This window comes from Schistocerca serialis, chromosome 5, assembly GCF_023864345.2.
Source record: "Schistocerca serialis cubense isolate TAMUIC-IGC-003099 chromosome 5, iqSchSeri2.2, whole genome shotgun sequence".
Lineage (NCBI taxonomy): Eukaryota > Metazoa > Arthropoda > Insecta > Orthoptera > Acrididae > Schistocerca > Schistocerca serialis.
Window position 1 is genome coordinate 135884361 of NC_064642.1, and position 22719 is coordinate 135907079.

General features: G+C 38.5%; 1 protein-coding gene across 1 annotated transcript in view; it reads left to right on the forward strand.

The window, feature by feature from the left end:
- LOC126482268 (eukaryotic translation initiation factor 2-alpha kinase-like) overlaps positions 1 to 22719 on the forward strand; it is a 191284-nt gene that overhangs the window by 137970 nt on the left and 30595 nt on the right. The window contains exons 13-14 of the mRNA XM_050106249.1: positions 1964 to 2543; positions 7608 to 7793. Coding sequence (XP_049962206.1) covers positions 1964 to 2543; positions 7608 to 7793 — 766 coding nt within the window. The remainder of the gene's footprint in view (positions 1 to 1963; positions 2544 to 7607; positions 7794 to 22719) is intronic.

Consider the following 22719-nt stretch of genomic DNA (forward strand, 5'->3'; position numbering starts at 1 on the left):
ATTTTGTGTTATGTTTTTACTTGGTTTTCATTTGTTTTCTGACAACTCCAGCAAGTGGACAAGTTTATGATCCTGGTCTCAATGTCAGTGTTGTGTTATGTAATTAATAATGTTGTCTTTCAGTGCATGGTACACTGTGATACATTTTTGAATAGGTCTTTAGGAGAGGAAATGAATTACCTGCCATTTAGAGAAGTCATACCGCTGTTCATATCTTTGTAAAAAACAAAGCTACAACGAAGGCAGTCATGCTGATTGATGTCCCACTGACGGCTAAAGAACATTTGTTGAAACATTTTGTAATTTGCATCTGGACAAACAGTTATTTAGGGTGGTCAAGATAAATGGGACATCCTGTATATAGTCCCTAATAGTAGTTGTGCTTAATAACTAGAGCAAATTTAGAATAAATGGCGTAATTCATGATCACACCACTACAAGTAGAAATAATTTTCATGTATACTCTGCAGCCTCTGCTAGGGTTCAGAATGGAATTTTGTGTTTTTGTGCAAAGACCTACAACATATTGCTGGTAGACATCAAGTGGGAAAATGTAAATTCACAAATTTAAAAAAGAAGTAAAAGAGTAACTCATTAGCCACTACTCCTGCAACTTACAATAATATTTATCATCAGTGATTTACAGTCTGTGTAGCGCTAATATTTATATTAAATAGATCTTGTCTTTTCCAATATATGGATAGTTGATAGTTGTTTGTGTAAAGTTACAAGAGTGATTTGTTTTAAAAAAAAATTAGATAAAAACAACAGTTGTGTTGTATAAAAGAAAGAGCAACTTTTTTTTTTTCATATCCAAATGAGCTGTTTCCTGCAGATATACATGTACAGTGTGTCTGAGGAAGAAAGGCCAATATTCAGGGATATGATAGGAACTATCATTTGAAGCAAAAATGTCCAGTAAATGGGGGCATTTCTTCATCTTTGATAGTCTGAAACAAATCTCTTTTACTGCTGGCTCCTTGCCATCGATATTTTGTGGGGAGGTAGTATGGAACAAAACAAGAAAAAATTGTAAACATGGGCTGTAAAATGCATATCCTAAGAGCTATGAGCACTTGTTCAGTAGATAAGCTGTGATCCACAGTAACAAAGATAAGCGAGTGCTCATAGCTCTTAGGATATGCATTTTAGAGCCCATGTTTACTGGACTTATTTCTGTGAATGATTGTCCCTGAATATTAGCCATCCCTCCTGGGTAAAATAATTTCTGTAACTATCAGTGTGATTTGAGTAGCGCGAACCATAATTTGTTGTTAGTAGTCAGCAGTAACTTGACTTATTCGACAACAGCCTTGAAGGCTCACCTTTATGATCAGATTTACAGCTCTGTGGTGACTGAAAAAGGGGACAGTGTGTAATGAGAGCTGAATTTTTGCATCGCCTCATGAGACAAATTTAGATAGTTCAACTGGAAGGACACTCCGTGTAGGTTCTTTATAACCCATTGTCTTAGTCTGTCAGTAATTTTGAGATTAGGGATTATTTGAAATATTACTAAATTTAGAGACATGTATTGTTAGTTAAATTCCTGGGACAGATGATAGGAAATACTGGACTGTAGTGATGAGCCAGTGGTTTGTTATTCATTGTTCACCAGCACTCTGTACCTCATGTTGAATTAGCGAATGTGTAATTGCCGTTATCTTCAGTTTTACAAATAGTTTGGAATTCTCAGTGTTCCTGTAAGTTGCTCAAGAAGAGGCAAGTATGTGTGGTGTAAGGTGCTAAATTTGCACTGTGCTAGTAACAGTGCAACAGTCATTGTTTTCTTTAATGTAAATTGACTGCCTTCCAAGAAACATGCATTGTTGTTATAATTTTGTAAAACAATTTTGTTGCAGTTATTTTGAATTATGTATTCTAAGCATACAGAATTGTAAGTGAAATACTTAATTTGATTCCTTGATTGTGCTAATATCATTCATTCTGTTCTTCCTTCCAGTCTTTTACAAGATGCTACATCTATTGACCTTTCTCAGCTGAGCAAAGATTTACACTCTACCTCAGAGTATGCACGACTGTATGGGCTACCCACAAAGACAATGAAGACAGATGCTCAAGATAGCCGTTGTACGGCATCTGAGAATACCACCTCAGGTGTCAATATTTGCAGATCAGCAAGTGACGAAGATGATTCATTCATTGTATTTGAGGATTCGAAGGAAAAACAGAATGCAGATGAGTTATTAACTTCATTTGACGAAGAAATTAGTGAACAGGGACAAGGTGACAGCATTATCTCTGTAGGCTCAGACTATGATAGTAGTCAGACGAGCTGTGATGTGACCTCAAAAAGACCAGCATCACTAAACATACGTGGAGATGGCAGTATCATGGCCAGTCCATCAACATCTGTGTTCCTGTACATCCAAATGCAGCTATGCCACCGTGAAAGCCTAAGGGAATGGTTATGTGATAATGTGTCGTCTAGAGATCAGCATAAAGTTCTTGTAATGTTTGAACAGATTGTGCAGGCAGTAGAATATGTTCACCTCCAAGGCCTTATACACAGGGATCTAAAGGTAAGATTAAAGTAGACCCGGTTAATATATACACTTAGAATAACTTGTGATATTTTTCATTGAATAATGTTGATGTGATATTTGCTTTGAGAGATGAAAATCCTCTAAATTCATATTCTAGTGGAGTTCAGAAATTGATACTGCTGTACCTTTCTTAGCATCCAATAAAATCAAGTGCTGTGTTTGGGGATTAGCAAAGAACATCTTAGTCTGCAGTAAAACTCATTCAAAAAATAATGTATAAGATGTGCATATATTATTTTGTTGTGAAGGACAAAAGAAACAACAGCCACTACCTTATACAAAGTAGCACATTTCATTTATCGCATTACAAAAAAAGCAGATTTTTTCTTAATCACAGTAGCCAGTGGTTTTGCAAATGTTTATGCAGTGATGGCAGTACAATTGTCATCCTAATTGTGTGGTTGTCATGTATTTGTTTTTCTTCATCAATGATCTCTTGCTGGACTGACTGCTTGGATCTCCTTAGATTCCAAGGTATGCACAAATGACAAAATAACAAACAATTGAGACAAACTGAATTCTTCAAGAATAAATTGAAACACATGTAATTAATAAGGAAATTAATGGCACTCTGAAGTAGTTCAGGATGAGTTATATAAAATTGTTCAAGGCATGAAGAAAAAAAAGAAACTTATCTGGGGATGGTGGTTTATTAAAGTTGAGTGTAAAATATTACAAAAGGAACTTGGATAATTATTTACAGAATGCCTAAGGTTGTAGACAGTTGCCAAAAACTGGACAATAATATAGTTACATGAATACATGGTATCTGTTTTTGTCTGAAAGAACTGACACCACTCATTCATATAATTGATTTGACTCGATGAGCAATGAATCCACAACCTTCAGTGTGGAAGCATGTTAATGTTCGATCTCCAGCAGGAATCTAAAATTAGTGAGCATGGAGGACATGGATGGAGACTTGCAGATAGGTGGTGCTAGCTGGGAGTGTGGGTCGTTTGAGGAACATGCTAAATACTCCATGCATTTGCAATAATCCAGTGTATCCGGCTGGCACAGAGGTTAATGAAACTGCCTAGTAAGCTAGAGATCCCCGGTTGAGTCCTGGTCTAGCACACATTTTCACTTGTCACTGTTGATTCCACACAAAGTCCTGATGCAGCTGATGTCAGTAGTTCCTTCCCTTCCCTTCCCTTCCCTTCCCTTCCCTTCCCTTCCCTTCCCTTCCCTTCCCTTCCTCTCCTCCCCCCCCCCCCCTCCACCTTCAGTTTACATAATAATATAGTTGTTCTACTTAATAAGATAGTTGACAGACAAGACAGAAAAAGCCCCTCTGTAACTTAAAAGGTGTCTGACAAAATTATCACCAACAATAGAATAAACGTTGAACTCCTACAAAGCAAAGTATGTTTTAGACATGGGTATAGCACAATGTCCCGTTTGTGCCTCATGTAGTATATTATAGAATAGAGCAAGGGGTATGAATTATCACTTTACATAGGGCTCGTAGATTTGAGAATGCTTTCAGCCTCATTTCAACGAGAAATTAATTCGACATATGTTGGTATACTAATACGTTAACACTGCAGTTACTATCAGATTTCACCAAGAAAGTGATACATTTAGGATTGAAAAAAGGTGGGCAGGGTGAGTCCATATCTCCTAAACTAGTCTCAGCAGTCTTAGAGGAACTTTCCGGTTTTTAAACTGGGAAAATGAAGAAGGCATATTGTTAATGGAACTTATCTGAACCACTTTTGACTTATTGATACATTATACTGTTTGCTGCTGGTGCAAATAAACTTGAGCAACTAATGGAAGAACTTAATTGATCAACTTTGATAGTAAGACTGAAAATCAATAACAAAGAGGCTGAAATTATTTATATCCAACAGATCGAAAAGAAAACAGTGCGAATTACTTGACAATGATTCCCACTGACATTTTGTATTTAGGACATTTAAAGATGACTTGGTGAACAGGAAAAGAAAAAACCAAAAGTTTAGAAATGGTCTGAAGTGCTTTTGGGAAACTAATAGTGATTTCTAAACTAGATTATGGGTGTGGCTGAAAAGAAAAGCTACAATCAGTGTGTATTGCCAGTTTTGATTGATGATAGTGAGACATGGATGATTATCATTGATGACCGATGTGAATGGAAATGTCTAGATCACACCTTTATCCAGCAGCAGATAAAATAAAACTTCATCATGAAAATCAGTGCAAGAGTTAAGATGCAAGATTTCAGATTCACTGTATTCTCAAAACAGTCATTTTCCTGGCATTTTGGTGAGCTTTTTTAAAAATTTTAAATTAAAGAACAGTCTGGACCACTAAAGTAATTTATTTTTATCTTAAAAGGTGACTGGTTTTGATCTGTGTGTGATCATCTTTAGACCAGTGACTCCATGATTACTGTTGGAAATGGTGGCACTGCTCTAGGAAGGCGTGAAGATCAACTGCATCTGCGGTCATCATGGATTAACTGGTCTGAAGACGATCTCACACACATCAAAACTGGTCATCTTTTAAGATAAAAATAAATGGTTTTAGTGATCAAAACTATTTTTTAGTTAAAAAATTTTAATAGTGCTCTTTTATTTCCATGAACAAAGTTTCAAAAAATTTTGTCACCTTTTTGTTCACGTTGGTTTTGCCTGCTTGAATATGATCAATTTTGGTGTACTTAATAGCTTGTGTAAGTTTAAACACCAGTTTCTTCATCTTGGTTCTATTGCTGTTCAAATGATTTCATTTTGAAAGCTCTGTAAATGTTATGCAGGAAAATCTGTGTTCCATAAATACTACGTTTACTCAATAACTGCATAATCTGCCTTTTTTAATAATAGGAGGAGTAAAGTCAGTGACGAGGCATCAAGCAAATGAAGAGACACACAAACAAACAAGATTGAAATCATTGCTAATCATTTCAATAATGTCTACATTGTTCCAGTACTGCAACATAACTGGGCAACAAGTTTTTACCTGACAGTACAAAAGCGTAAACAGACAAAATGTAATTTGTGGTGTGAGTTAGAGAATGTTCCAGATAGCTCTATTAATTAGATTCTTTCATACTCTTTCATTTGTTAACCATTAGATCAGTTTGTGAAGGATTTCTGACAATTTATAGAACATGGGATTTTGCTGAGACTAGATAATTCACATAACACACAGCTTGCAACACACAGTTTTGTAAAATAAAGAATTACTGTTAGAATATTAAGTAATTTAGATTTAAATAGTTTCTGTTAAATTATGTGGTTTTGCACTGCAACTGAGCTGAGTATCGACGTACTTAAGAGAGAAAATGGTGAGAGATTCTTTATCCTGCAAGGCACATGGCATCAGTTGGATGGCATAAAGTTTGTGCATGGGTTCTCAGAAAAATGTTATTCAGTTAAAGGTTGTTTCATGTTTGTTCTGTTCAGAGTCGTTCTCTTCATTGACATTACACCATAACATGAATTTAATTCTTGGAAATACACTTCTCTGGTTTGCCGCTGTATCGTATAAATCGTACAATATTTCATCGATGCAACTACTCGACATCGTCAGGTCAGCAACAACTATCAGCACCTGAAGATGTCAAGCAGTTGCAGCGATGAAATATTGTGTGATTTACACAATACAGTCCGGTGGCAAACCCGACAAGTGTATTTGCAACAGACCCATTGGCAAAGACTGAAAAGTCACAATTTTATTTTTGTAACTTTTTGCTTTAGAGTGTGGCTTGCTCATTTTGTATCATATTTTTTGTAAATTGTTATTCTTGTTTTGAAACTAATATAGTCCAAAATTACATAGTTAAAATTATCAGATCAGGTACAGTTTTTTGTATGATGTAAGTTCCTGCTGAGAAGGAAAGGTGGTTTTCAGTTACGTAAATAGAGATAGGGCATTAGCCCAGTTGAAAAGTATGTGTGAAGGACTCAAACTGTGGGCTTACTGAGGGCATAGTGATTTAAGGAAACCAGCAAATCATAGCTTTGAGTTGCTAGATATGGGATTTGATCACTTTCTCTCAAGCTACAATTTTTTTCTAAAATGTATCATTAAATTCTTGTTGTCTCACAGGTTAAGTTTATTTTATGGTTTAGACAACAAAATAGAACTTGCATGTGTGTGTCTGTTTATATCATTGTGAGGAATAGTGTCCAGGTCTGGAGTTTCTCTCAGCCTTTGGAAACCACTCAACTATTTACCCATTGCATTTTGATAATTTTTTGTTCAGTACTTTGTTAGGCTCTTGTACCTCTGATGCCAAAAACAAATGAGTAGCATGGCATATAATATTGTTTGCTGAAGTTGCTACTAACCATTGCAGGGGTGCCACACGATTTTTGTGTTAGTGCTACTGCATCGTACTGTGACCATGCTAATTGTGCAGTACTCCTGTACAATTCCTGAACCATAGCACACCACATGAAACAGCTGTTTATCCAATCAACTTAAATTAGTAGACTGTTGTTCTTGCTGACAGATTACTTTATTCTCAGAGTCAATTACACAATGTACAGTGTTTCATTAGATGCTATCATAAGAGGTCTGTCCAGAGACTGCCTAAAAAATACATCCAAGCTTGATATTGTCTTCTTCAGCATTGTTTGCAGAATCTTTCGTTTGAAGTACTCCTTGCAGCTGCAGTTGGCAATGAGGTCTCTCTGCCCTTGCTCTTATATCATAACATCGGCTGCCCATACCATACCCCAACGATTACCTCAAACGGAAGGCACACAAAACCAAGCCTAGACAATTCAATATTCACAAAAAAAAGGGGTTTACAAAACAATGTCTTGCCTAACATTAATCACTAGAAGACCAATGCTGTAACTTGATACATTGACTTATTCACACCTAACATCAAGGGAACAGAAACTCTAGCATGATAACTTTCACACATATTTAAATTTTCTGTAGTTTCAGAATTTCTGCATCATTTTACCAGAACTATCTGTTAATGAACAATGTGAATTTTTCAACATACTTCGTATTTTAGTTTATTTTATTTGTTATATTTCTAGTATGTGTGAGAACATATATCTGATTTAGTAATTTGGGATCTTACCATGTTTTTAGCCTTCAAACATATTCTTTTCATTGAACGGCCAAATAAAGGTTGGAGACTTTGGTCTTGTTACTGCAATGGTAGAGAATGTTACGGAGAAAAAAACGTTCCATGACACCATTCAACAATCGTATGAAAGAAGGCATGAGAAGCACACTGCACAAGTCGGGACAGAGACATATATGAGCCCAGAGCAGGTAAGACAGTTAAAATTAGCTTTTGTAAAGTAATCTGATCTGATTAGCTTTGGATGTAGGAAAATATTTCCTGCTGTTTGTGAACATGACCTTATTTCAGTATTTCAAACAGAGTGCTATGTAATACAGACAATCTATGAAACTGCAGAGCAGAATTCATTACTTTACTGTCAGTAACAACATATTCCGAATTAGATGCTGTAAACTTGCTCCTAGATCTCACCTGAAATATTTTTGTTCAGAATCTGAACCAAACAAGGCTGACGGGGACGAAGGTCATATTTTCTTCATATATTGTAACGCCTCTCAAATTTTGATGGATTATTTATAACAAATTTCATTTGTGAATGTATGTATTGTGATGGTTCAGTTATGAGGGTGTGCTGATAAGTGATGCCTCTGAGTTTTTTATGTGAAAACCCTTAAAGCTGTATAAATAGAATGAATGTTATTAACATTCTACGTCTTTATTCTACATGGTTATTCCTCAACATAGTCACTCTTGCAACAAACACATTTGTGCCATGAGAGAGCAGTTTGTTGATAACTGTCACTGTAGACTGTTTGACTTTGTTGATGGAGCCACAACCCCACTTCTGCATGCACCAATTCATTGCTATAGCAATGAAGGCTTCGAAGGGGTCCTTTAAATTTTGGAAATAGGGCAAAGTCAGGACTGTATGTAGAATGATCGATGACAGTGAACCCAAGGCATCAGATTGTTCCAGATGTCACAGCACTCCTGTGGTCTCTGGAATTGACATGCTGAAGGAGAGGGTGCTCCATATGTAGATGAACTTTCCGAATTCAGAACTCGAATACAGCACACCGTTTGTTACACACAGACATAGGTACATTACACACCACCACGTTATAGGCTACAATTCGGAGCCCTCTAGCGGCAGAGGGCTGCAAATGTGTAGACATGAAGAATAAAGATGTAGAATGTTTGTAATGTTCATTTTATTTAAAAAGCTTTAATAAGAGTTTTCACATAAGACATTTGGAGGCATTACTTTTCAGCACTCTCTCAAAGAATGTGTAACTCTTTAAACATCAGCCTGAAGATACCTGTGGATGGCAACATTAAAAGATTGAAGCAAAAATGTAGGTGGAATGAGACAGTGAAAGCAGCAGTACAGGATAAAAAGGGGGGTGGACAGCAGCAGTTAGGGCATGGTTTCAGTAAAAGAAACAAGATGTAAGGCATGAATACAATAGCAAGGAGAAGCAAGCCAAAAAGATAGTAGCAGAGGAGAAAGGAAATTGATGGACAGAAGTGATGAAGGAAGGCAGAAAAAGCAACAGGTAATTGCTATTTGGGATAAGGAAGACAAAGAGGAAATGTGTTACTGGAAACTTAACTGCACCAAATGTAAATGTAAAATAAGGAAGGAGTAAGAAAAAACTGAGAGCAATGCGGAAAGAATTCTTTGAAGCCCTTTTAAATCCAGTATGGATAGCCAAGAATGGAGGTCAGTAAAGAGATGGATAACATCTGAGAAAAAGAGGTATTAGATGTACGAATGTAGTATCAGCCATGGACAGTAAGAGGAGGAGGGTAGGTGGTGTCAGCTGAAATGGTAAGAGCGGCTGGAGCAACAAGGCAGTAATGACAATGCAATGTGCTGAGGGTAGTTTGGAGGGAGAAGGCAGCTCCACAAGACTCGAAGAAAGGAGTAATTGTCCCAGTCTTAAAGAAAGGGATTGAGAATGAGTTTAAGAACTATAGAAGGGTGCAACTGGGAAGAAATATTTGCAACATTCTAGGGAAGAGAATAAGGGGCAAAGTTAAGGAAAACTGAAGGAATAGCAGCATGGCTTCAGCCTTGGCAGGTCAGTGATAGATGTCATATTTGCAGTAAGGCAGTTACATGGGAAACATGAGAGTGGACAAGATCTGTTGATTTTCCTGTATCTTGAGATAGTGTATGACAATGTGTGCTGCAGTAAGGTATGGGAGCCCCTGAAGAATAAAGTTGGAGAGGATAATCATAAGTTAATGGCCTATGCTAATCTTCTCTTCTTTTCCCTGGCTTTTATCCTGTATCTTCACAGGGTAGTTATGTTAATCTGGATTTGGCAATGTTAGTGGTTTAGTGTGGCTGGATGTCCCTTTCTGTCACCACTGAACGTCCCCACCTCTGAGACGGAAATAGTGTACCCCATCTGTTTGCTTCTAGTGTTACCAATGTGTTCCTGTGAGAACTTTTTTCCTTATTTAAATATTTGTGATTCTTGTAACTGAGGCAGAACATCTTTACCAGACCAGTATTCACAAAGTCAGGTGTAAGAAACTGCCTGGAAACCAGAAGCAGATAGCGTCAGCAAGGGCTTGAGTTGCCTAAACTTTTAAAGAAAATGAAATGTATTAGAGTTGCAGGGAAGATGCCTGAATAGAGGCACCAAGGCAAAGGACCAAGAGAGGGTTATCTGAAAGGAGCAAAGGAGACTATTCGGAGAAAATAGGGCTGATTCAGGGTGGTGGCAAAGTTGTGATGGGAGGAGAGAGGAAAATGGCGAGGGTTGTGTGCAAAACAGACCCACCTAGTGGCTGGAAACTATTTCTGACAATAAACACTTCTTTCCTAAATGAAAATTTACCTCAAAAAATTATACCATAAAATAATGAGTGGATATATCTTCAGCTAAAGGTTGGTTTGTTTCCAAAACTAGGAGTTTAACAGTAGTTGTTAAGCTCACCTGTTTCAGAAACTCATTTACATGATATTCAATTTTTCATCAAAATTTTGGAGCTTTCTTCCATATTGACTGACTACTGCCCATGTGCTTTGTTAATTGTTGGTGTTATTTATTTTAAAGAACTGAATATTTTGCTTTTTTCCACCTGGGAAATACTTCTGATGAAGACTATAAACCACCTTGCCTTCGCACCACTTCTATGCTTTCATCATACATTTCTCTGTTAAACTCTTCTCAGTTTCTTTTCACACCATGTATGAAACTGAATTCACTTTAGAGCGGATAGATATATTAATTCCTCTTACATTCATGATGAAATGTATGATGAGATAAAAGAAATTATTCAGGTAGTGAAGGGAGACAAAAATGTAATACTCATGGGTGACTGGAATTAGAGAGTAGGAAAAGGGAGAGAAGGAAACATAGTAGGTGAATATGGATTGGGGGAGAGAAATGAAAGAGGAAGCCGTCTGGTAGAAGTTTGCACAGAGCATAACTTAATCATAGCTAACACTTGGTTCAAGAATCATGAAAGAAGGTTGTATGCATGGAAGAATCCTGGAGATACTAGAAGGTATCAGATAGATTATATAATGGTAAGACAAAGATTTAGGAACCAGGTTTTAAAGTGTAAGACATTTCCAGGGGCAGGTGTGGACTCTGACCACAATCTATTGGTTATGAACTGTAGATTAAAACTGAAGAAACTGCAAAAAGTTGGGAATTTAAGGAGGTGGGACCTGGATACACTGACTAAACCAGAGGTTGTACAGAGTTTCAAGGAGAGCATAAGGGAACAATTGGAAGGAATGGGGGAAAGAAATACAGTAGAAGAATGATGGATAGCTCAGAGGGATGAAGTAGTGAAGGCAGCAGAGGACCAAGTAGGTGAAAAGACGAGGGCTAGTAGAAATCCTTGGGTAACACAAGAGATACTGAATTTAATTGATTAAAGGAGAAAATATAAAAATGCCGTAAATAAGCAGGCAAAAAGGAATACAAACGTCTCAAAAATGAGATCGACTGACAGTGCAAAATGGCTAAGCAGGGATGGCTAGAGGACAAATGTAAGGATGTAGAGGCTTATCTCACTAGGGGAAAGATAGATACTGCCTACAGGAAAATTAAAGATACGTTTGGAGAAAAGAGAGCCACTTGTATGAACATCAAGAGCTCATATGGAAACCCAGTTCTAAGCAAAGTAGGGAAAGCAGAAAGGTGGAAGGAGTATATAGAGGGTCTATACAAGGAAATGGAAGAGGATGTAGATGAAGATGAAATGGGAGATACGATACTGTGTGAAGATTTTGACAGAGCACTGAAAGACCTGAGTCGAACCAGGGACCTTCTGCGTGTTAGGCAGACGTGATGGCTGCTACACCACGGAAACTGCTGCTGTGATGCTTACTTCACAGAGAACTTGTAACAAGGTTGCCATCGTAAATTAAAAATTCAATAAATGCCACACTTGCATAACGAAGGTACATGCAGCAGATCCACACATGATGTGGCTCACTAGAGTAGTATGCGACATAGGCAGGAAAATAATGTTCCCGCCTGGGAAACAATCACCTTCTTAGCAGCAGGCAGTGCGTGCCCAGCGGCAGACAACATTCCATTAGAACTACTGACGGCCTCGGGAGAGCCAGTCCTGACAAAACTCTACCATCTCATGAGCAAGATGTATGAGACAGGCGAAATTCCCTCAGACTTCAAGAAGAATATAATAATTCCAATCCCAAAGAAAGCAGGTGTTGACAGATGCGAAAATTATCGATCTATCAGTTTAATAAGTCACAGCTGCAAAATACTAATGCGGATTCTTTACAGACGAATGGAAAAACTCGTGGAAGCCGGCCTCGGGGAAGATCAGCTTGGATTCTGTAGAAATGTGGAAACACATGAGGCAATACTGACCTTATGACTTATCTTAGAAGAAAGATTAAGGAAAGGCAAACCTATGTTTCTAGCATTTGTAGACTTAGAGAAAGCCTTTGACAATGTTGACTGGAATACTCTCTTCCAAATTCTAAAGGTGGCAATGGTAAAATACAGGGAGCGAAAGGCTGTTTACAATTTGTACAGATACCAGATGGCAGTTGTAAGAGTCGAGGGGAATGAAAGGGAAGCAGTGGTTGGTAAGGGAGTGAAACAGGGTTGTCGCCTCTCCCCGATGTTATTCAATCAGTATATTGAGCAAGCAGTAAAGGAAACAAAAGAAAAATTCGGACTAGGTATTAAAATCCATGGAGCAGAAATAAAAACTTTGAGGTTCACCGATGACATCGTAATTCTGTCAGAGACAGCAAAGGACTTGGGAAGAGCAGTTGAACGGAATGGACAGTGTCTTGAAAGGAGGATATAAGATGAACATCAACAAAAGCAAAATGAGGATGATGGAATGTAGTCGAATTAAGTCTGGTGATGCTGAGGGAATTAGATTAGGAAATGAAACACTTAAAGTAGTAAAGGAGTTTTGCTATTTGGGGAGCAAAATAACTGATTGTAGTCGAAGTAGAGAGGATATAAAATGTAGACTGGCAATGGCAAGGAAACGTTTCTGAAGAAGAGAAATTTGTTAACATCGAGTATAGATTTAAGTGTCAGGAAGTCGTTTCTGAAAGTATTTGTATGGAGTGTAGCCGTGTATGGAAGTGAAACATAGACGATAAATAGTTTGGACAAGAAGAGAATAGAAGCTTTTGAAATGTGGTGTTACAGAAGAATGCTGAAGATTAGATTGGTAGTTACATAACTAATGAGGAGGTATTGAATAGAATTGGGGAGAAGAGGAGTTTTAGGCACAACTTGACAAGAAGAAGGGACAGGTTGGTAGGACATGTTCTGAGGCATCAGGGGGTCACAAATTTAGCATTGGAGGGCAGCGCGGAGGGTAAAAATTGTAGAGGGAGACCAAGAGATGAATACACTAAGCACATTCAGAAGGATGTAGGTTGCAGTAAGTACTGGGAGATGAAGAAGCTTGCACTGGATAGAGTAGCATGGAGAGCTGCATCAAACCAGTCTCGGGACTGAAGACCACAACAACAAATGTATATGAAGTATTTCATCTTCCTGGAAGTAAAATTAATTTGGGTCAGGAACAACCAAACTAATTCCAATCTACGCCTTATATACCAACCAACTTGCATCTACACTAAGTGGTAAGAATGTAGCAAAATTTAACTGTTCATTATCAATGATGCCTGCAGGTCCCAAAAATGTCACCATCATAATATCTCCTTCAGCAAAGTTCTGTCATTTCACATACACTTCCTTTCACAAAAGACTTAACTTACAATGCATCAACCTGAGTGGATAAAACACATACATCATAAATCAAAACTTAATTATTTAAAAATGAATATAAACTCTTCCTAAAAATAAAGAATTAACTTGGTCATCAGTAAAAATGATTGATTAGTGAATTATTAGATAAATACTACCATTAATTCTCTAAAGCTCTCACTATGAGGTGCATAATGTCTTATTAGTAACTCTGATGTCAATATGAGTGCATCATAGTCCAACACCAAACACAGTTACTATAAATTTATTCACAGTCCATCACTCGTCACTGTGTAGTCCCTAATCACTTCGAATTTAATCATCATAGGTCTTTCCACAGTGTTACTCACTTCACATGATATCATTTAATATACTGATGGGGATCTGATTTGTATACTTTCTGGATACGTCAATAAATACACACCAGGGTTCGGAATCTTCACAATTACGAACTGTCTAGTGTATAATAATTGCCACTTCCTATTTTTTTTGGAAGGTAAAGAGGATCGTGAATGTATTCACAGCAATGCCTTTTCGCCAAGCCTGAGTGTTTGCATCCCTTTGAGTTTGCTGTCGTAATCCTTTTTTTCTGATCGTAGCCTCTTGATGAGATTAGCCAGAGCTTGTCTAATTTTCTCTTCCCGAGGTATGTCAGTATCTTCTGCCTTCAAATTTTTAGCTGCCCGTTCATTTCTTTCCTTTCTTCTAAACATGAATGCAGCAGGCATGAATTTGGTTGAGGTGTGAAGCAAGTTGTTCATAATTTCCTCTTCTGCAGGTTTCTTATGATGCCAGGGAACCGGATAGAAGCTATTACAGTATGTCCTGTGTGGCATAACACATCCTTTGATAATTCCAAGTTTTTCTTAAAAACAAAAAAAAGAATGAGATAATAGGAGGCTTGATAATTGCAGCTTCTGTTCATCAGTGAGATACATGGGTTCCTTTAGTTTCTCGATTACATGATCTGAAAATGTAATAATTTCATTGTGTTCAGGGAAAACTTTTTCGGTCGTTTATTATTTGTGATGATCAAGCTTATGTGGGCTGCACAGCAGTACTGCTCGTGTACTACTCCTTTCCCTATTAAGTCAACCTCCACTAAAGCATCATTGATCCAAAATTCTGCTTTCCCCACTAAGAAGTTGATGTTTCTGTCCCTCTCTTGTATGCTACTAATGCCCAGAATACAATCCACTATCAGGTTTTCAAAATCAGGAATGCACAGGTAATTGCTGCATTTCCCAATTTCAGTATCAATTGTATCTGCATCCTGTCGCTTTTGGATATTGTGCTTAAGGCTCCTATAATTCTGTAGTTCTCCACTGGCAAAGTTGGTAGTTTTGCTTTTCACAATAGCTTTTGGGACAAAGCACTTTATATCATATTAGTGGGAGCTCCAGTACCTAGTGTTCCGGTGACTGGAATTGCTTTGATTGTAGCAAGAATTTTCGACATTGGCACGAAAGGATAAACCTTGTCACACTAATGAATATCCTCAGACAATTACTCCATTAATTCCTTTCCATTGTCGTACCATAGCATCTGCAGTTGTTGGTCAGAGCCCCTATTTGAATCCCTGACCACGTCTCTGGGGGCTTGAGGCAGTTAAGATTAGTTTGTTGGATGTGCGCGTCACTGCCATTATTTGCATCACTGTTCTCTCCGTAATTATTGGTGTCTGCATATGTCAGTCTCTCAGTATAGACTGCAACCGAGTCTCTTGTTGCTGTTGTGGAAAATTATGTTCCAAAACTGACTAGTTGACAGTTGCTGGTTATTAGGCTGGACTGGATTGTACCTCCAAACATCTGTATTAAATTTGTTTCTGGCCGGTGGGAAGCCACTACCATATCCATTTCTGCTGTTCTTCCAACTATTGTTCAGATTACCATTTGGTACATTGCTTCTATTTGCTTTATCAATTTGGTTGGTTCTTTGTGCATTACTACCATTTCCACAGTCACTTCGTTAGTGATCGACACCAGTGTTTGCATTATTATACCCGTTATTTGATCCTTACATGAACTTCACGTATTCTTGAATCAGGTCGATCAAAACTAACACAGATAAAAATTCCTCCAAATATTTATCTGACACATTAACTAGCTCATTTCTGACACTGACCGGTAGTCTAGCTTTTAATGTTCTCAATACATCCAGTTGTGTTAACAGATTGTCCCAATAGCAAAATTTATTAAGATATTTTTCGAAATACTTTCCTAACAACCCTTGCTTGAATGAGAGTTGTTCAGGGTAAAATACTTCTTGGTGCAACCTTTTGTTGAATTCCTTGTGACCAGTATTTTGCTAAGAACACCTGTTCAAATTCATCATTAAGTCCAACAAGATTCGCATGCGTCGATTGTCCATAGTGCACCTTCTCCTTGGATTATAACTTGATACATAGCTTTCCTTCTGTGTACCAGTCCAGTTCCTTGCCAAAGGTCCCCTGAAGCTTCACACAAACACCAAATGATTTACCATTCTCTTATCAGGATGAAATATCTGAAATTGCCGATACTTGAGCATTTTCTCTTTGATATTAGGTGTAGAATATATGTAGTGGCCCATAGCAGCATCTTGTGTACTTTATGAGCACTATAGAATGGTGAATACAAGTTTAGATTTTTGTAACTGGATGCATCACCCCAAGTTTGTTGTTGTGGAACTTGATGTACCCTTGCTACCACTGTTCATCGTCCCTTGGAACTCCTCTAGCTTTCCTTTGGTCATCCTGATAGACTCCTCGACTTGCTCCTTCCATTTCACAAAGTCAGAGCCTAGCTGAGTCTTAACCTCTTTTAATCATTTCTTAAAGAAAGTCTCTCTGGCAATTCATCTAGGGGTAGAGGTGAGACAGCAGATTTTACACCGTCTGTTATCACCTGATTCAGCTGTTGTTCCTATGCCTTTGCCCAGCTATCAATCACCTCTACATCTACGTGCATCTACATCTACATGTTTACTCTGCAATTGACACTTAAGTGCCTGGCAGAGGGTTCATCGAACCATTTTCGTACTACTTCTCTACCATTCCACTCTCGGATAGCACATGGAAAAAAGGACCACCTAAATCTTTCTGTTCGAGCTCCGATTTCTCTTATTTTATTATGATGATCATTTCTCCATTCATAGATCTCGCCACAAAGAAAACCACCTTTGTTTCAGTGACTGGCACCCCAACTCGCGTATCATATCATTGACGCTCTCACCCCTATTGTGCGATAACATGAAACGAGCTGCCCTCCTTTGCATTTTTTCGATGTCCTCTGTTAATCCTACCTGGTAAGGATCCCACACCGGACAATAATATTCCAGCAAAGGACAGACAAGTGTAATGTAGGCTGTCTCTTTATTGGGTTTGTTGCATCTTCTAAGTGTTCTGCCAACAAAGTGCAGTCTTTGTTTTGCCTTCCCCACAATATTATCTATGTGGTCTTTCCAATTTAAGCTGCTAGTAATTGTAATTCCTAGGTATTTAGTCTAATTGACAGCCCCTAGATTTGTGTGATTTATCGTATACCCAAAATTTAACGGATTTCTTTTAGTACCCATGTGGATAACCTTGCACTTTTCTTTGTTTAGTGTCAATTGCCACTTTTTGCACCATACAGAAATTCTCTCTAGTTCATTTTGTAATTGGAATTGATTGTCTGATGATTTTACTAGATGGTAAATTACAGCGTCATCTGCAAACAATCTAAGGGGGCTCTTCAGATTATCACCTAGATCATTTATGTAAATCATGAACAGCAGAGGGCCTAAGACACTACCTTGCGGAACGCCAGATATCACTTCTGTTCTACTCGATGATTTACCGTCTATAACTATGAACGGTGACCTCTCTGAGAGGAAATCATGAGTCCAGTCTCACAACTGTCCGATACTCCCTATGCATGCATTTTGATTAATAGTCGCTTGTGAGGAACGGTATCAAAAGCCTTCTTGAAATCTAGGAATACGGAATCGATCTGAGATCCCTTGTTAACAGCACTCATTACTTCATGGGAATAAAGACCTAGCTTTGTTGCACAAGAATGATATTTTCTGAATCCGTGGTAGTTATGTATCAATAAGTCATTTTCTTCAAGGAGATTCATATTGTTCAAGTACAGTGTATGCTCCAAAATCCTGCTGCAAATTGAGGTCAGTGATATGGGACTGTAATACAATGGGTTACTCTTTCCTTTCTTGAATATTGGTGTGACCTGTGCTACTTTCCAGTCATTAGGAACAGACTTTTCATCAAGTGAACGGTTTTATATGGTTGCTAAGAAAGGCACTATTGTGTCTGCATACTCTGAAAGGAACCTGATTGGTATACCATCTGGACTGGAAGACTTGCCTTTCTTAAGTGATTTGAGTTGTTTCGCAACACCTAAGATATCTACTTTTATGTCACTCATGCTAACAGCTGTTCTAGTTTCGAATTCTGGAATATTTACTTTGTCTTCTTTTGTAAAGGAACTACGGAAAACTGTATTTAGTAACTCCGCTTTAGTGGCACCATCATCAGTAACATTTCCATCGCTATCGCACAGTGACGGTATTGACTGTTTTTTTGCCACTGGTGTACTTTACATACAACCATAATCTCTTTGGGTTTTCTACCATATTTTGAGACACTACTTCATTGCGGAAACAATTAAAAGCATCTCGCATTGACGTCCGCACTAAATTTCGAACTTCCGTGAAACTTAGCTGGTTTTGGGAATTTTGATTCTTCTGAATTTAGCATGCTTTTTTGTTGCTTCTGCAACAGTGTTCTTATGTGCTTTGTGTACCATGGTGGATCAGTCCTGCCTCTCATTAACTTATGCAGTATGAATCTATCTATTTCTGTCGATACTGTATCTTTAGATTTGAGCCATATCTGGTCTACACTTACATAATTAGCTTGGGAGGAATGGAGACTCTCTCTTAGGAAGGCATCATGTGAATTTTTATCTGCTGTTTTAAATAGATATATTTTGCGTTTATTTTTAGTGGTTTTGGTTGATATGGTTTTGAGCCTCACTACAATGACCTTGTGTTCACTAATCCCTGTATCCGTCATAACGCTCTCTATTATATCAGGATTATTTGTGGTGGCTAAGAGGTCAAGTGTGTTTTCGCAACCACTTACAATTCGTGTGGGCTCATGAACTAATTGTTCGAAGTAATTCTCGGAGAAAGCATTAGCACAATATCGGAAGATGTTTCCTGTCTACCACCGGCTTTGAACATGTATTTTCGCCAACAAATCGAGGGTAGATTGAAGTCTCCACCAATTATAACTGTATGAGTGGGGTACTTATTTGTAATAAAATTCAAGTTGTCTTTGAACCGTTCAGCTATTATATCATCTGAGTTGGGGGGGTGGTGGGGGTGGGGGGGGTCGGTTGAAGTAGCCAATTATTATTTTGGTATGGCTGTTGAGTATAACCTCTACCCATAGTAATTTGCAGGAACTATCTATTTCAACTTCACTACAAGATAAACTACTACCAACAGACACAAACACACCACCACCTACTTTATTTAATCTATCCCTTCTGAACACGGTTTGTGCCTCTGTAAAAATTTCGGCAGAATCTATCTCCGGCTTTAGCCAGCTGTCTGTTCCTATAACGGTTTCAGCTTCAGTGCTTTCTATCGGCGCGTGAAGCTCTGCTACTTTTCCAACACAGCTACGACAATTTACAACAATATGGACTGTTGCTTAGTCAATTATTGTTGTTTCTTTGCTCTGTACCCTTTGAGACTGGAGTCCTTTTTGATCTTTCCCGAGACTGTATATCCTAAAAAACCGCCCAGTCCACGCCACACGGCCCCTGCTCCCCATGTAGCCACCTCCTGTACGTAGTGGACACCTGACCTATTTAGCGGAATCCGAACCCCACCACCCTATTGCGCAAGTCGAGGAATCTGCAGCCTACACGGTCGCAGAACCGTTTGAGCCTCTGATTCAGACCCTCCACTTGGCTCTGTACCAAAGGTCCGCAATCGGTCCTGTCGATGATGCTGCAGATGGTGAGCTCTGCCTTCATCTCGCTAGCAAGACTGGCAGTCTTCACCAACTCAGATAGCCACCGGAAACCAGAGAGAATCTCTTCCAATCCATAGCGACACACGTCATTAGTGCCAACATGAACCACCACCTGCAGTTGGCTGCACCCTGTACCCTTCATGGCATCCAGAAGGACCCTTTCCACATCTTGGATGACTCCCACCAGTATGCACACGGAGTGCACATTGTCTTTCTTCCTGTCCTTAGCTGCCATAGCCCTAAGGAGCTCTATCACCCGCCTAACATTGAAGCTCCCAATGAGAAGCAATCCCACCCTCTGCGCTTGTCCAAACGTCTCAGGAAGACCGACCACTGCCGCAACAGGCGAGGCTGCCCTTGCTGGCTCAGAAGTACTTTCAGCAGTGGGCAGTACCTCAAACCTGTTACGGAGACGTAAGGGTACAGCCTTGCGGCCAGCACCAACTCTCGCCTTCCGCACAGGGATTCGCGATCCCGCCACGTTTCGCGAATCGCCATCAGGCAAGTGTCGATCAGCAGGGACATCTGAATCCGAAGGCGCAGTGGCATCAGAGATCCCAGGCGATGCTACAGGTTTCAGATGCTCTCCTCGGGTGTCCCAATGTCACCGCGGCCCAGGGCAACAGCCTGGAGCCTGTTGACCACGGCCAACACAGATTCCAGCTGTTTACTGATGGTGGCCAATTCCCCCTGAATCCGTATGTAACAGGTGCAGTCCCTGTCCATCCCTAACAATTTTTTTTATCTCACAAGCCGTTCAAAAAAAAAAAAAAAAAAAAAAACCTTCGACTACGTGAATTTACGCTATTCGGGTACAAAAACACGATGATACAACTCTTAAATACTATAATACACTCGAAATTTGTGAATTAAACTATGCAAGTACCCAAAAACGCGCAAAGAAATTAAGAATTAAACTATGAGACAAATAAGTGAGCTAAGAATAAGACTTGCTGCTGGCCTCCAGAAAGTAACGCTTGTGTATTTCAAAATTTTCTTTGATTTTTAGCGTACTGTCCTGACGAAATATCTTGCATTGTTTTACTGAGGCTAGCAACCATTTCTTCCACCTGATTTTGTTGATTCATATTTCTTTGACAGTATCACCTATCTTTTCAATCTCTGTCAGAAATTTGTCTTGAGCCTGTCGCAATTCTTGAATTCACTCGACGTGGCCTCATGGTTTCTGATAAGATCAGGTATCGTCTCTTGCATTTTGTTTTGATTTTACACAATCAGTAGAATTAAGTTCAGATGTGTCTGGATTTCTGACTGCACTTATGCCATCTGATCGACTTGAATAGCAAAGTAAGCTTTTGCGTAATTACAGTGAAGGGATAAATCATGGGTGCTGAGGATCTAGCTAGATCCTGCACAGCAGCTGTGGGATCGGCAGTTGCATCCCTTACATTACCTGGTTGCATTTTGCTTTCTTGTTCCACTTGCATTTTAAACTGTGCATGAGTTAAAACAATGAAATGATGGCAACAGTTCTGCAAACTCTACTTTTCTGAAAACACACACAATAAATTAATCACTATTTCACACGCAAATCTTGTAGGACTTCACAGACTATCACTGCAGAAGTTTTTCTACAGAATGATAGCAAAAATGGAAAACTATCCTTAACATAGAACAACAACAGAGTCCTTGCCACTTCTACTCACTACAAGAACCAAATTGGTGGCATAAAAGATACAGAAAGATAGTTGGGTAGAGGTCGTGCCTTTATATCTTGTCTTCTGTCGAGTATTTGGACTGAAATTCACATGTGAGGGACCTACGTAGTGTGCACACAGTGTCATAGCAGCAGTACTCATTCCATTGTAGCATGAAACAGATACTCACAAATATTATACACAGAGTCCTGGCCTAAACAATTACCAATTTAACTTCTCTCCTCATTAAATGGAAGTTAACTTATTATGAATGAATAATATCTAGTTAATAAATACAAAGTGCTAGTTGCTTTTGTTCCACAGAATTACTTTTATTGTGTTAACTGGTTTTTGACTTACAAGGCCATCTTCAGACATTCATACTAACACTTTTCATTCATTATAATGTTGTTCTACCAAGAACAGACAGAAGATTCAGTTAATATCTAGTTATTTGAATGTAAAGTTTAGGGTGAGAGAAGCCGCTTCTCCAATATTTTAACACTAAGATCTCCCACACTCCCAGGTATAAATTTAATTCCTGTTCAAATTCTCTAGTCTATAAAACAAACTGATTAGGCAGTTACAGTTTTTATTCATACTCTGTGTCTTGATTTCAAAGTCAGCACCTGGAATAAAATTTCTGTGGCTCTGCAGAATTCTGGCAATCGTCGACTGTGAAAATTCTTAAAATAATCAGAGGCACAATCTTACACTGTTGAGAATCCATCATGGGTGCTATGATGTACTCACTCTGCAGTATGGGAATCAGTGTCCAAGTTGTGTAATAATTTTGATACAAGTTCAGAAATTAATTTCTCAAAATAGAGCATAAAAAACTGTGGTGCAGGCTTTACTGATTTCCCAGGATACGAAGTTATCTAGAATTACGACACATGAAATAATGTTGTGAGCCACAGACAAGGAAGAAGTTAAAATAACCAAAGAATTAAACGTACCTTTTCCATTCATGAAATTATATTTTTCCATAAATGGTCCTCACCCTGTATTTCGGGATACATCAGCCTCTTGTATGAGATGCTAAGTTATCATAACCAAACAAATTACATCCATATTCAAAATGGCAGCTTCCAATAATGCCGCTTATTATAGTCCCAATGAGATCATACTCTCCACAACTGCTAAATCAGAAGTAATTTAGTTCATAGAATGCATAATGTTCCACATTCTATCCACAGAGTTTTTACATCACAGGTCAGAAATAATCCCCCCCCCCCTCCCCCCT